The sequence below is a fragment of the Mauremys reevesii genome, linkage group 2, assembly GCF_016161935.1.
Source record: "Mauremys reevesii isolate NIE-2019 linkage group 2, ASM1616193v1, whole genome shotgun sequence".
Taxonomy (NCBI): Eukaryota; Metazoa; Chordata; order Testudines; family Geoemydidae; genus Mauremys; species Mauremys reevesii.
Window position 1 is genome coordinate 189,711,772 of NC_052624.1, and position 16,592 is coordinate 189,728,363.

Below are 16,592 nucleotides of genomic sequence, written 5' to 3' on the forward strand. Positions count from 1 at the left end.
GACGCAACACAGATTCTCTGTGGGCAAATTCCTGCCCCCACCTAAAACACCGCCAAGTCCTTAGGAACACCTTCCCATGGGGTGCAAGCAACCACTTTCCTGGCGAGCCTTGTAACTTCTCGCTGCACTGAATAACTCGCATAAACGAAGCAGCAAACATGATGAGGCAAAACAAGTCTTAATATGTTACCAACAAACTAAGATCTAGATTAGCTGAACTAAAGCGTCCCTTGATTGCCGCACAGATCTATCCTACATTAGTTTAGTCTGCACCTAAGCAACACGTGCACAGTGTGTGCACGGAAGGTGCAGCCCTTATAATGAATTTAACAGAATTAAAGCAATCTCTGACTTTGAGTTTTGCTTTTACCTTGTCGATTTACTTTAATTGAGAAACCTACATTACCCTTTGCTCGCTGACATTTGCAACTTCCTCGCCATTACGTTTGCAAAGTTCCTTGGGAAAAAAATACCAGGAAGCTCCGGGAATTGTAGTTCACAGAAATTCTCTTCCCGTCCACAGTGAATAGTAGCTTAAAGGGAAAATGACTACAACTACCGCAATGCAAAGCGCCACCTCCTGCTGTTGAGATCAAATTACACCCAGACACGAAACTACAGTAATTTCAATCCGCTAGTTCTGGTACAGATAGCACATAACGAAGTGGTAGGGGAGGCTGGACTGTTTTGACCTCCTTTAACTTGTAATTAAAAATAGCGTGTGTTTTGTAGTGTTTTTTCTCTTTTGATTCTTTTTAAAGTTTCCGATCATCTTATCTTTAGGGAAACATTATGACCATGCAATAATGCAAACTGTGTGTTTTCTTTTCTTTTCAATAAAGTGGTAAAAATACAAATTTGGAAGTACATCTCTACCTCAATATAACGCTGTCCTCGGGAGCCAAAAAATCTTAATGCGTTAGAAGTTATATTGAAGTTGCTTTGCTCCACCGGAGTGCGCAGCCTCGCCCTCCTGGAGCACTGCTTTACTGCGTTATATACGAATTCGTGTTATATTGGGTCGCATTATATTGGGGTAGAGGTGTATTTCTTCCTTTTCCAGAGTGAATAAAATTAATCACATTAAGACCTCAATCCAACAAAGATTTAGGTACACGTTTAGTCTCATTGTCTTTGGAGGATCTAAGGTTGTAATTTTTGTTAAGGAAACGAATGGATGAAAAATCTATTTTAAAAGGCCCTGATCCAGCAACTGGATCAGCATAGATGTAACTCTGCCCGTATGGTTCAAATTCTATTTATTATTTTTCCTCAGTTTAATAATTCCTTTGTGGTCAGCATGTACATAAAACTCATATACAATCGTATATATACTTATTAATTCAACTCAGTAAATAATTGTAGAAAGCCACCACTCAAAAACAGCTGTAAAGATTTTACTCAAACTTTACAGGAAAATTCACACCCAAAAGGAATTTGTTTAAGGAAGTTCTGAGCAATGAAAAAGCAGTGGTTATAATGACAGTTGGAATTCAATCACAACTTTAGACTCTGCTGCCTCTACCATGGATGCTATAATATTGATAATAACAGAAATAACAGAATTTTACTTTAAAACATCTTTAAGAATCTATGATATCCCATTCCATAAACAGAGTTGCAGTTCTTTATGTCCTAACCTATATCAATGGACTATTGAGATGGTGGTTCTTTGTTTATAAATTCTTTGTAATATTAGATGTATTTTAATATTTTCTTTAGGCCCTATCTACATAAAACTTTCATTGGAGTTTAAATACAGTGCTTAATAACTAATAATACCTACCATCTCTGTAGTACTTTACATTTTCAAAGCACCTTACCGCCTTGCTGTTAAACTCAGTTGGAAGTCCTATGTAATATATAATTAGAAGTGGACTTTTGGCGCAAAATTTGAATCCAAATGTTTCCAAGATTTGGGGATTGTGACAAAGTCAGTCTTGAAGGACATAAGAGAGCAGTCCTCTTGGGTTCCAGGAAGTGGCCGGGCACAAGCCCACCCATGGCTAAAGGACCTTCCCCTTCCCACAGGATGAGATGAAGCAGGTACCCTGCCAGAGGGTGTTCAGATGCTGAGTTTTGGTTTACTTCAATGTAGTGACGCGGGGACATCGCTACATTTGGATTCTGGGCTTTCAGTGAGTCTGTCTCTAAATAGGTGTAGCAATAAGAACTCCATTTCACCTTACATAATAATATATTGGCTTATAATTATGTCTCCTTCTAGTGGGTGAGTGCAATGACTATACCAACCTATTATCCCTAATACTTCCTCTGCTTCTGCCATATAACTTCACACTGAATTTACTCCCTGCTGGTGGCTGTAGTAGTGCCTGTCTGAATACTACCATGGTTATCCTGAAATTCCTATTTATTTATGTATACAACTCCATAGGTTCCCTTCTCTGTTACGTATGTAATGGTTTTCTTTGGTCCATTTACCTACCAAACTTTAGGTATAAATAAGTTAAAAAGATCACCAAAACCAATAATAAAAATACTTTGGTGAATTGGTCACAAAATCACAGCCCCCAGTAAGGTTATTATGGAAGTACCAACTGCAGCTCCATAGCTTAGAAGTTTTGCACTTAAAGCTGAGATTCAACTCTTTTGTAATGTATAAATATCATACACTACTCTTTTACACAATTACTCTTTGAAAATAGGTTAAATTTCCTGAGAATTTACAAGTAAACCCATTAATTAGTTTAGGAATTCAAATTAATAACAAGTTAGGTCTTTTAAAAATGTAGTATGTGTCAAACTGATTTTTTGTCCCAAATTAGCTCAATAACAATACACAGACGCTTCAACCTCCCCACATAGTTTAAATTCACAGAAATCTTGTGCACAGGCCTCTTTTGGTGGGTTTTAAAGGACTGATAATTTTTTTCCAATTAGTCTTCATAACTGCAAGTTTCTCCTTCAGCAGAGGCTGAACAATAAAGTTCCGCTACAGAGAATTCCAACCAGCGCTGCCCTCTTTCAAAACAACTGCCATCTCCCATTCTTCTCAACAAGCCTGAAGCCATCCATCATCCTCAGGTGGCCATTCTCAATAGCACTGGGCTCTATGCCTCCTAAAAAGTGTGGGGGAAAACAATCTTTCTTGGTTTTACTCTCATCAGAACAAATGGCCAGTTTGAAAGAGGGCACTTCTTTGGGGGTTTCTCTGAAGGAGAAGTTTAAGAACATAAGAACACAGGAACGGCCATACTGGGTTAGACCAAAGGTCCATCCAGCCCACTATCCTGTCTACCAACAGTGGCCAATGCCAGGTGCCCCAGAGGGAGTGAATCTAACAAGTAATGATCAAGTGATCTCTCTCCTGCCATCCATCACCACTCTCTGACAAACAGAGGCTAGGGACACCATTCCTTACCCATCCTGGCTAATAGCCATTAATAGACCTAACCTCCATGAATTTATCTAGTTCTCTTTTAAACCCTGTTATAGTCCTAGCCTTCACAACCTCCTCAGGCAAGGAGTTCCACAGGTTGACTGTGCGCTGTGTGAAGAACTTCCTTTTTTTTGTTTTAAACCTGCTTCCTCTTAATTTCATTTGGTGGCCCCTAGTTCTTATATTATGGGAACAAGTAAATAACTTTTCCTTATTCACTTTTTCCACACCATTCATGATTTTATATACCTTTATCATAGCCCCCCTTCGTCTCCTCTTTTCCAAGCTGAAAAGTCCTAGCCTCTTTAATTTCTCCTCATAGGGGACCTGTTCCAAACCCCTAATCATTTTAGATGTCCTTTTCTGAACTTTTTCTAATGCCAGTATATCTTTTTTGAAATGAGGAGACCACATTTGTACACAGTATTCAAGATGTGGGTGTACCATGGATTTATATAAGGGCAATAAGATATTCTTCATCTTATTCTCTATCCCTTTTTAAATGATTCCTAACATCCTGTTTGGTTTTTTGACTGCCACTCGACACTGCGTGAACATCCACAATGACTCCAAGATCTTTTTCCTGACTCGTTGTAGCTAAATTAGCCCCCATCATATTGTATGTATAGTTGGGATTATTTTTTCCAATGTGCATTACTTTACATTTATCCACATTAAATTTATTTTGCCATTTTGTTGCCCAATCACTTACTTTTGTGAGATCTTTTTGAAGTTCTTCACAGTCTGCTTTGGTCTTAACTATCTTGAGCAGTTTAGTATCATCTGCAAACTTTGCCACTTCACTGTTTACCCCTTTCTCCAGATCATTTATGAATAAGTTGAATAGGATTGGTTCTAGGACTGACTCTTGGGGAACACCACTAGTTACCCGTCTCCATTCTGAAAATCCACTATTTATTCCTACCCTTTGTTCCCTGTCTTTTAACCAGTTCTCAATCCATGAAAGGATCTTCCCTCTTATCCCATGACAACTTAATTTACTTAAGAGCCTTTGGTGAGGGACCTGGAAATCTAAGTACACTATGTCCATTGGATCCCCCTTGTCCACATGTTTGTTAACCCCTTCGAAGAACTCTAATAGATTAGTAAGACATGATTTCCCTTTACAGAAACCATGTTGACTTTTGCCCAACAGTTATGTTCTTTTATGTGTCTGACAATTTTATTCTTTACTATTGTTTCAACTAATTTGCCCGGTACTGACGTTAGACTTACTGGTCTGTAATTGCTGGGATCGCCACTCAGGACTAAATTGAGAATTGCCTCTCCCCTTGTGGGTTCCTGTACCAGCTGCTCCAAGAAGCAGTCATTTAAAATATCAAGAAATATTGTCTCTGCATTTCATCCTGAGGTGACATGTACCCAGTCAATATGGGGATAATTGAAATCCCCCACTATAACTCGAGTTCTTTATTTTGATAGCCTCTCTAATCTCCTTTAGCATTTCGTCGTCACTATCACTGTCCTGGTCAGGTGGTCGATAATAGATCCCTACTGTTATATTCTTATTAGAGCATAGAATTACTATCCATAGAGATTCTATGGAACATGCGGATTCATTTAAGATTTTTACTTAATTTTATTCTACATTTTCTTTCACATATAGTGCCACTTCTTCCCCCCCACCATCCTCCCAACCTGTTCGGTTCTTCCAATATATTTTGTACTCTGGAATGATTGTGTCCTATTGATTGTCCCCACTCCACCAGGTTTCTGTGATGCCTATTATATCAATATCCTCCTTTAATACGAGGCACTCTAGTTCACCCATCTTATTATTTAGACTTCTAGCATTTGTGCACAAGTACTTTAAAAACTTGTCATTGTTTATTTGTCTGCCCTTCTCTGATGTGTCAGATTCTTTTTTATGTAAATGTTTCTCATCTGATCTGGCTCATACTTTATCCTCTTCCATCCTCTCCTCTTGACTAGAACCTAGAGAATCTCTATCAATAGACTCTCCTCTAAGAGAAGTCTCTGTCTGATCCACGTGCTCTGCTGCAGCAATTGGCTATCCCCCATCTCTTAGTTTAAAAACTGCTCTGCAACCTTTTCAATGTTAAGTGCCAGCAGTCTGGATCCACTTTGGTTTAGGTGGAGCCCGTCCTTCCTGTATAGGCTCCTCCTATCCCAAAAGTTTCCCCAGTTCCTAATAAATCGAACCCCCTCCTCTCTACACTATCGTCTCATCCACACATTGAGACTCTGAAGCTCTGCCTGCCTACCTGGCCCTGCCCATGGAACTCGAAGCATTTCTGAGAATGCCACCATAGAGGTCCTGGATTTCAGACTTTTTTCTAGAAGCCTAAATTTAACCAGGACGTCTCTCCTACCCTTCCCTATGTCATGGGTACCTACATGTACCATGACCACCGGCTCCACCCGAGCACTACACATAAGTCTAGCTAGATGCCTGGAGAGATCTGCAACCTTTGCACCAGGCAGGCAAGTCACCATGCGGTTCTCCCGGTCATCAAAAACCCAGCTGTTTCTAATGATCGAATCTCCCATTACTAACACCTGCCTTTTCCTAATGACTGGAGTTCCCTCCCCCAGAAAGGTAACCTCAGTGCGAGAGGATACCTCAACATCATCTGGAAGGAGGGTCCCAACTATGGGAAGGTTTTCCTCTGCTCCCATTGACTGCTCTCCTTCCCTGAGACTTTCATCCTCCTTAACAGCACAGGGGCTGTCTGACCGGAGGTGGGACAAATCTACAGTGTCCTGGAAAACCTCATCAACATACCTCTCTGCCTCCCTTAGCTCCTCCAGTTCTGCCACCCTGGCCTCCAAAGCCCATACTCGGTCTCTGAGGGCCAGGAGCTCCTTGCACAGGGCAGGTAATCATAAATGCTACACTGAGCGCAGTCAACTGGATAGCCCCCAGTCTGCTGCTGGGCTTCTTTCTGCAATCGCTCCTACAGCTACCTAGGTTAATGAAAGGATTTTTGTTTAAATCAAGATTTGATTATATAGTTTAGGCTAAAGGTTTTAAAGAATGGCAAGTGTACCTCACCCCCTTCCCACTCCCTTTCCAAACTCCCTCTCGAAACTTCCTGTTAGCGGCCCCTGGTTTGATGCAGCAACCTCTGCAAACAAGCTTTCAGAGATGAAAATGGCAAAAACGAGTCAACCATTATTAATCCTATAGTCTTCTTTCCAAAAATCTATCCATTGCACCAAATCTGCTCCAAAGGCATGATAGGAAAGAGGGGGGAACTGGTATGTGTCTAGGACAAAGTGGGGTATTGTACGGAGACGTAGCTGGGCTGTCCGGGTATATGCAGGCAAATATGGGGTGCAGATGGGAAACTGGTGGTTGTGCCTGCAGTGGAAAATGGAGGATAGGAAGGAGGAGGAAATGAGGGAGCATGCGCAGGGGAGCATAGAGATGCCCGATGAGGCAGTGGGCATTTGGGAGAAGCAACGGTGGGAGCACTGAACTGGGTTCTGGAGAAGAGGGCTATAAATTAGGAGAATGCGCTTATCTTTATGTTGCCCACTATGGGGGTGACACAATCCAGGGATGTTTTAGGGTGTGGTTGGGGGTGGACCTGCTCTGCCCCGGAGTGCAACCCTGACAGCGTGTGGGGCTCATTACCAGATAGAACCCTAGACTGGGCCCTTCTCTGGGGGGTGGGGTGTGTGTGTGTGTGTGTGTCAGTTGAACCCTGTAACCAGGATGTGTGGAGGAGCCAGGTCCTTCAATGGGCTGCAACCAGTAACTTCAGGCTGCGGACAGGCCGCAGACACCTCCTGCCCAACTCCAACGCCGCCCTCGCACCGCGGGTGCCCGTGCAAGGCCAGGCAGAGGCAACACCAGACGGGCGGGCGAGCGGGCGGGCTTGTAGCCGCGCCGCTTGGAACGCTGGGCTGGGCCGTTCGGGTTCCGGCGTCACTATGGCGACCGGACGCGGCTGGATCCTGCAGCAGCACAGCCTCGGGCTGGCGTGGGCAGCGGCTGCTCCCCAGCGCCCAGCGCCGCCCGTCCTCCCTAGCCGGAGCCCCCCGACCTCCGCGGCTCCTCCTGCAGGCCCGGACCGCGGCAGCTTGGCCGTGCGGCTCAGGTAACCGCCCTCCATGCCTGCTGGCTCCCCCTGGCTGAGCGGGACTCGGGGTCCAGGTGAACTGGGTGCAGAGCCGAGTCACGCGAGTAACTCTGTCCCCTCCAGACGCTGTGTTTAATTGTGCTGTGGTGCCCATGCAGCCAGGCCCGCTCCCGATCTTCCCCCGGGCCGAGGTTGCTCGGAGCCTTGACTCGGAACCCTAATGATGGCGTCCTCACTAGTGCGCAACGTGCAAGGGGAAGGAGAGCTGTAAAGTCTGCGGTGAGCGGCAGCTTGTAGATCTACTTCACCTGTGGGCAGAGGTCAGGAAAGTGTGCCCACTTTTTATTTCTCCCCGGTCGGGTGAGTGCCAGCCACTGGGGAATGTGACCTGATTGGAGTCCCTGTTCCCAGGGTCTGGTAGTTTAAGGTTTGTAAAACTAGCCGTAGAAGTGTGAAGTAGAATTGCTGGATCTTGTGGTTTCATCATGAATCTCTCTCAATATATGTTGTTTTCTTCAAGGTCCTAGCTCCTGGAGTCATGCAATTATGTAAATATTTCTAGTTTCCAGCCATAATTGGTGTGTAGAAAAGCTTGAAAACATGAACTTTAAAGACTCAAAAAAGAAGCAAATAAAGGTCTTCCATAATCCCCATCCAAAAGTAATTTTAAAAATTTGATGATTTTGGAAGGCCTAATGTGATTTTTTGATCCCCTGGGCTAGTAATACAAGTGAAGAAACTGTACTGGCAGCTGCTACTCACTGTTGGGAATCATTGTCTTTTTTTCGTGTTAGTCAGTCAAAACTATCTTGGTTGGTACCAGTATCGGCAATAATTGAGGAGCCAATCCTTGTAGGACTGGGCCTTAAAATTGCAAGTCCCATTGACTCATAGACTTTAAGGTAAGAAGGGACCATCGTGATCATCTAGTGATGACCTCCTGCACAAGTCAAGCCTCTTTTCTCATGTGTTCAAATCTTTCTTGAATATTCTCTCTCAAAGGTGGCATTTTTCATGTTTGTTCATGGCACAAAGATATTTTGTTTGTTTTTGGTTTGAAAGCTTGAGCAAAATTCCGTGAACTGTTTTTGAGTTATGGAGAATGAAACTCTCTGTTTCTATTAAAGAGGATTTCTAACACCACTCTCATAAATGCCTGTGGCAAAAATGGCAGAAGTTTGAAACTTGGCATGGATTTTGAACTCAGAGAAGATGTACTTTTGTCTGGTTTGAGTTAACAAAATATGGCTATTTGAAAATTTCATGCTGAGATGATGACATATTTATTTAAAGTCTTTTCTATGGCACTAATCACTGTAGCATCTGAGCGCCTCACAAACAATTATTATTTTTCCTATCTCAAGGGAGTATTGCAAATATATTATTATCCCTATTTTGCAGATGGGGAAACAGAATTATAGAGGTCCATAAGGGTATGTGACACTTCAGTTGTGAAATTTATCTTGAATAAAATATATGGGGAATAAAGTGTCTTGTGTAGTTATTTACATCTCTGTAAAGTAGTTGTAAAAAGCTAACAAATCAAAATTCTCACTCCTACTGTCGGAGGTGTTTAATTTAGAAGGGGTGTAAAAGACTAAGCAACGTGAAAGGCCAAGCAGATTGCAAAAAAGATGTATTCACTTAACATAGAGAATATATTGTTATTCCTGATTTAAATATGTATTTGATGTAATTCTCGTTCTTGCTTCCCAAAATTGCAGTTTTCCATTACAGGCAAATGTAGGTCCAAGAAAGCTGTCCACATGGAAAGCCATTTCTGAAGCAGGCTCAGGATGACTACTGCTGGTCACATAAGTGTTGCTAAGGAACACCTCAGCTTCTCTGTGGTTGGGGCGCTATCTTAGGTGGGGCATTGTAGTCAAGGGGGCCTCCAGAAGAGGCATTTATAGTTTCATTTTAAATTGGTGAGTAAGAAAGGGAGTAAAGTACATTCTAAGGTTATATATAAATAATATGAAGTGAGGAAGGGACTGTAAGGTTATGTCCAATTAATTTATATTGCAAAAACAGAAGAGGATCTGGGTTGGGTAAGGGTATGGGGTAGGACTTCAAACTTCTCTGGCCCTGGAAGACCTTATTTCACGTCTGAGTGGTGAGAACTTTGGAAGGAATACCTCTAAGGGAAAACCCAGGGTGTTGTAGGACGTGGTATTGGTGATTTAGTAGGTGATACTTGAGAGAGAGTTGCCTTTGAACAAAAGGCATCAGAAGCGGTTACTTGGTTGCTAGAGGTGCGATTCTTGGGTGTGATATAAAACTGAAGTCGTGCCCTCTTATTGCATCAGAAATTCAACATGGAAAACAGCCCAGTTTTAACTGTGGTGCCCACCCCATGGTCCTCCTCTACTGTTTCATTATCTATTCCTCCCCTGCCTCTTCCACTGCCACTTTAAGCATATACAGTTTTCCATATTGAAAACTACGCAAGTTTAATTGTGATGTCTCCAGGCTGCCAAGCCAGCTTAAATGCATACATGCAGGTTCTGTGCTGTAAATATAAAGATTTTATGCTTCCCACACGATGGAACTATTATACTGCATGCGAGAGGAGCCTCAGGCAAGACCAGTACAAACAAATTTGGGCCCCCCCTGCAAAACAAATAACCCGAAACCAAACAAACAAAATCACGACCACACCATGAGGAACTTCCAAAAAGGTAACTTAATAAAGGCCTTTGTCTGCCAGGCTTGAGATTTGATGAGTGACTTTCTCCCTCCACCTGTCCAGACTCTTATGCCACACAAATTGCATAGGTTTGAGTCACAGGGGTTGAAGAAAAATAGAATACATACTGTGTTCAGAACTTGTGCATGTGTTTGTGGAGAGAGCTGGGGTTAGAGCAGATGGAGGTTTCCTGTTAAAGTAGGGTGACCAGATGTCCCAATTTTTCGGTCTTTTTCTTATATAGGTTCCTATTATCCCCCACCCCCATCCTGATTTTTCACATTTGCTGTCTGGTCACCCTATGTTAAACAGAAATTGTGGAAAACACTGCAAGTTTGACAGAATTATTTGAACCAGCCATGATCTCTGGTGTCATACTGTGGACTTTGCAATCTACTTTTGCTCAGTTTAGCACTATTTTGTTTGTTTATTTCTTCTCTCCTCCCAAGATAAAAAGGGTCACTGTTATGGTTTGGTTGCTAGCCTAACATTTGACTTTTTTTTTTTTTATTGTGAACTCTCCTATATTGTCTTGGCCATACTTGTAAATAATATTTTATTTGTAGCTAGAACATAAGAACAGCCATACTGGGTCAAACCAAAGGTCCATCTAGCCCAGTATCCTGTCTGCCAACAGTGGCCTATGCGAGATGACCCAGAGGAAATGAACAGAACAGGTACCCATCAAGTGATCCATCCTGTTGCCCATTCCCAGCTTCTGGAAAACAGAGGCTAGGGGTACCATCCCTCTCCATCTTGGCTAACAGTGAACTTAGCCAGTTCTTTTTTGAACCCTGTTATAATCTTGGCCTTCACAACATCCTCTGACAAAGAGTTCCACAGGCTGACTGTGCGTTGTGTGAAAAATACTTCCTTTTTTCGTTTTAAATCTGCTGCCTATAAATTTCATTTGGTGACTCCTAGTTCTTGTGTTATGAGAAGTAAATAACACTTCCTTATTCACTTTCTTCACACCAGTCATGATTTTATAGACCTCAATCATATCCCCACTTAGTCGTCTCTTTTCCAAGCTAACAAGTTCCAATCTTATTAATCTCTCCTCATATGTCAGCCATTCCCTAATAATTTTTGTTGCCCTTTTCTGAACCTTTTTCAATTCCAATATATCTTTTTTGAGATGGGACCATATCTGCATGGAGTATTCAAGTTGTGGGTGTACCATGGATTTATATAGAGGCAATATGATGTTTTCTGTCTTATTATCTATCCCTTTCTTAATGATTCCCAACATTGTGTTCACTTTTTTGACTGCTGCTGCACATTGAGTGGATGTTATCAGAGAACTATCCACAATTACTTCAAGATCTCTTTCTTGAGTGGTAGGGAACAGCTAATTTAGACCCCATTCTTTATATATATAGTTGGGATTATGTTTCCCAATGTGCATTACTTTGCATTTATCACCATTGAATTTCATCTGCCATTTTGTTAGCCAGTCACCCAGTTTTGAGAGATCCTTTTGTAGCTCTTTGCAGTCTGCCTGGGACTTAACTATCTTGAGCAATTTTGTATCATCTGCACATTTTGCCACCTCACTGTTTACCCCTTTTTCCAGATCATTTATGCATATATTGAATAGGACTGGAACCAGTACAGACTCCTGACCATTTGTTCCTACCCTTTGTTTCCTATCTTTTAACCAGTTACCAGTCCATGAGAGGACCTTCCCTCTTATCCCACGACAGCTTACTTTGCTTAAGAGCCTTTGGTGAGGGACCTTGTCAAAGGCTTTCTGAAAATCTAAGTACACTGTATCCACTGGGTCCCCTTGTCCACATGCTTGTTGACCCCCCTCAAAGAATTCTAGTAGATTGGTGAGGCATGATTTCCCTTTACAAATACCATGTTGACTCTTCCCCAACAAATTATGTTCATTTATGTGTCTGACAATTTTGTTCTTTATTATAGTTTCAACCAGTTTGCCCAGTACAGAAGTCAGGCTTACTGGCTGACTGGTTGTTTAGCAGGTTTCCTGCTTCTGATGTACTTAATTTTTTTTTTTTGCCAGTTTTGAGTCCTTGGCTAGCTGTTCTTCAAATTATTTTTTGGCCTTTCTAAGTAGTTGAGTACTTAATGTTATTAAGTTACATTCCTAAATAGCTAAGGGTATATCTACACTAGGAAATTAGGTCAAATTTATAGAAGTCGATCTTTAGAAAGTGATTTTATACAGTCGATCGTGTATGTCCCCACTAAGCTCAGTAGGTCGGTGGAGTGCATCCTCAATATTGTGGCTAGCATTGACTCCCACAGTCTCTGCCACCCATTGGAATTCTGGGTTAAGCTCCCAAGGCCTGATGGGGCAAAAACATTGTCATGGGCCCTGGCAATTCAGACATCATGGTGGTAATGGGGAAGGTTCATGCTGTGGAATGCCGATTCTGGGCCTGGGAAACAAGCACAGACTGGTGGGACTGCATTGTGTTGCAGGTCTGGGATGATTCCCAGTGGCTGCGAAACTTTTGCATGCGTAAGGGCACTTTCATGGAACTTTGTGACTTGCTTTCCCCGGCCCTGAAGCGCAAGAGTACCAAGATGAGAGCAGCCCTCACAGTTGAGAAGTGAGTGGTGATATCCCTGTGGAAGCTTGCAACGCCAGACAGCTACCAGTCAGTCAGGAATCAATTTGGAGTGGGTAAATCTACTGTGGGGGCTGCTGTGATCCAAATAACCAACACAAGCAAAGACTTGCTGATATCAAGGGTAGTGACTCTGGGAAATGTGCAGGTCATAGTGGATGGCTTTACTGCCATGGGATTCCCTATTTGTGGTGGGGCGATAGACGGAACGCATATCCCTATTTTGGGACCAGACCACCTTGGCAGCCAGTACATAAACTGCAAGGGGTACTTTCATTGGTGCTGCAAGCACTGGTGGATCACAAGGAACGTTTCACCGACATCAGTGTGGGATGGCCGGGAAAGGTACATGACGCTCGCATCTTCAGGAACTCTGTTCTGTTTGAACAGCTGCAGGAAGGGACTTACATCCCAGATCAGAAAATAACTGTTGGGGACGTTGAAATGCCTACAGTTATCCTTGGGGACCCAGCCTACCCTTTAATGCCATGGCTCATGAAGCCATACACAGGCATCCTGGACAGTAGTAAGAAGATGTTCAACTACAGGCTAAGCAAGTGCAGAATGATGGTAGAATGTGCATTCGGATGTTTAAAAGCTCGCTGGCGCAGTTTACTGACTCGGTTAGACCTCAGCGAAACCAATATTCTAGTTGTTATTGCCGCTTGCTGTGTGCTCCACAATATCTGTGAGAGTAAGGGGGAGACGTTTATGGCGGGGTGGGAGGTTGAGGCAAATCGCCTGGCCACTGATTACGCGCAGCCAGACACCAGGGCGATTAGAAGAGCGCAGCAGGGCATGCTGCGCATCAGAGAAGCTTTGAAAACCAGTTTCATGACTGGCCAGGCTACGGTGTGACAGTTCTGTTTCTTCTTGATGAAAACCCGCCCCCTTGTTTCACTCTACTTCCCTGTAAGCCAACCGCCCTCCCTGCTTCGATCACCGCTTGTAGAGGCAATAAAGTCATTGTTGCTTCACATTCATACATTCTTTATTAATTCATCACACAAATAGGGGGATAACTGCCAAGGTAGCCTGGGAGGGGTGGGGGAGGAGGGAAGCACCGGGCGGGGTGGTGGATGAGGGGAGGAGAGAAGGACAAGGCCACACTGCACTTCAAAACTTATTGAATGCCAGCCTTTTGTTGCTTGGGCAGTCCTCTGAGGTGGAGTGGTTGGGTGCCCAGAGGGCCCCCCCTCACCATGTTCTTGGGCATCTGGGTGAGGATATGGAACTTGGGGAGGAGGGCAGGCAGTTACACAGAGGCAGCAGCTGCGGTCTGTGCTCCTGCTGCCTTTCCTGCAGCTTCACCAGATGCTGGAGCATATCAGTGTGATTCCCCCAGTAGCTTCAGCATTGAATCCTGCCTCTGCTCATCGCGCTGCTGCCTCGCTCATCTTGCTCCCGCCACCTCTCATCTCGTTTGTCCCTCCTGTCCTGGCGTGCATTTTGTGCTTTCCTGGACTCTGACATTGTTTGCCTCCATGCAATGTGCTGAGCTCTTTCAGTGTGGGAGGACCGCATGAGAGAACATTTCATTGCGAGTGCATTTTTTTTGCCTTCTTATCTGCTCTAGCCTCTGGGACGGAGATGATAGGGGTACCGTTGAAACATTTGTAGCTGCGGGAGGAAAAAAGGGAGAGTAGTATTCAAAAAGACACATTTTAGAGAACAATGGGTAGACACTTTCACAGTGAACTAAGCTGTTAACATTACATAGCACGTGCTTTCAGTACAAGGTCGCATTTTGCCTCTTATATTGAGGGCCTGTTGGTTTAGTGTGAGATTACACATGCAGGGCCAGGCAACAGAATTCAGCTTGCAGGAATGCTAAGCTAGGTAAGCCACTGTCTTTCAGCTTCTTCAACCTTCATAACATGTGGGAATGGTTTCAAACAACAGCGCCCTCCTTTCTCATACCAAGCACTCGTTGGATTGGCCATTTAAAAGGAGGGGCTGTCCTGGCCGCGAATGTATCCCAGGTCTTCAGGGAAATGCTTTTATATATGCATTATATATACAAAGGTACACTCTCCAGAGGTGCCTTCTCCGGCTTCATGGTCCGTGAGCCTGCCTTGGGAGGGTTGGGAGGGTATTGGCTCCAGGGTGATAAACAGTTCCTGGGTGTCAGGGAGCGTGCTGTGTGCTATCCTCATCCTCCTCCACCTCCTCATCTTCCTCGTCCCCAAAATGCTCATCCCTGATGTATGAGACTCCCCCGTTGCAGATGTCCATGGAAAGGGGTGGAGTAGTGGTAGGCCCACCTCCTAGAATGGCATGCAGCTCATCATAGAAGCAGCATGTCTGGGGCTCTGACCTGGAGAAGCCGTTTGCCTCTTTGGTTTTTTGGTAGGCTTGCCTGAACTCCTTAATTGTCATGCGGCACTGCTGCAGGTTCCTGTTGTAGCCTCTGACCATCATGCCCTTAGAGATTTTTTTCAAATATTTTGGCATTTCTTCTTTTGGAATGGAGTTCGGATAGCACGGATTCATCTCCCTAAACAGTAGTCAGATCCATTACCTCCCGTTCGGTCCATGCTGGAGCTCTTTTACGTTTCTGGGACTGCATGGTCACCTGTGCTGATGTGCTCTGCATGGTCACCTGTGCTGATCAGCTCGCCATGGTGGGCAAACAGGAAATGAAATTCAAAAGTGCATCTGAGTTGAGAGTGCTGTCCAGAGGGGTCACAATGGAGCACTCTGGGATAGCTCCTGGAGGCCAATATCATCAAATTGTGTTCACACTACCCCAAATTTGACCTGGCGATGTTGATTTCAGCGTTAATCCCCTCGTTGGGGAGGAGTACAGAAATTGACTTTAAGAGCCCTTTAAGTTGACAAAAATGGCTTCGTTGCGTGGACGGGTGCAGGGTTAAATCGATCTAAGACTGCTAAATTCGACCTAAACTCGTAGTGTAGACCAGGGCTCAGAGGTATAGTGGAGGCAAGAGATCCAGAAGGGGGAGTAGGGGAGACTACCTATGCCAAAGCCCTGGGAATAAATTCTAGTAGTCAGAAAAAGTGAACTTTTCACTTCCTGCATCACTGCTTATGACATTTCAGCTGGTCATATATATGGGACAAGCTCTCTTCTTTCCGTTTGGCCTGATTCATTTAGCAATGACAGAATCCAGTGTTTTTGACATCGGAGGCCATCTCCATGAAATTTGTCACAAAAGATAGATTGTGGCATTACTGAATGAACTGTACAGGAAAAGAATGGGAAAAAGAAATCTGAGCGAACAGAAGCTTAACTGTTATTTACCAATGGAAGTGTGGGAAACAGAGGAAAAAAATATATTTCCCATAATAATTGCTAACAGACCCACTGCCACCCATTCCTTCCCCATTTCTAATGAAGGTAAACGCCAAACATCGAATATGGTAATCTCCAAAATTAATATCTAGTCCTGTATTGCATATAACAGTCACATTCTGTGACATTTATAAAATTGAGGTTTGCCAAGTTCAACCAGTTGCATGATTGCTAAAATAAGGAAGGAGGGAATAGCATAGGTGGGGGCAGGAGAAAGGCGAAGCATGCGACCTCTGTGTTTTATTTTAAACCCTCAGTCCAACGTGCTTGGAGAACACAAGTCCAGGCATGTCTGGTGGGCATTGCTGAATTACAAGGCAAGGTTGAGCAATTCCCCTAGTGTGGCCTTATGCAGCTGAGTCATTGAACCAGGGATCGGCAACCTTTGGCCCTTGGTCCACGAGGATAAGCACCCTGGCGGGCCGGGCCTGTTTACCTGTCACATTTGCAGGTTTGGCCAATCGCGGCTCCCAATGGCCGCGATTCGCCGTCCCAGGCCAATGGGGGTGGCGGGAAG

The 16,592-nt window shown here is 43.9% G+C and overlaps 1 protein-coding gene across 4 annotated transcripts in view; it reads left to right on the forward strand.

Annotated features, from left to right (window-relative positions):
• The first annotated feature begins 7,086 nt into the window (after positions 1 to 7,086).
• Positions 7,087 to 16,592, forward strand: part of FBXO15 (F-box protein 15) — a 61,741-nt gene continuing 52,235 nt past the window's right edge. The window contains exon 1 of one of the 4 annotated variants that reach the window (XM_039521424.1): positions 7,087 to 7,488. In XM_039521424.1, coding sequence (XP_039377358.1) covers positions 7,322 to 7,488 — 167 coding nt within the window. In that variant the 5' untranslated portion in view covers positions 7,087 to 7,321. Of the gene's footprint in view, positions 7,489 to 7,781; positions 7,898 to 16,592 lie in introns of those variants that run through there. The other 3 variants (XM_039521422.1, XM_039521423.1, XM_039521425.1) reach the window with 3 other exon arrangements.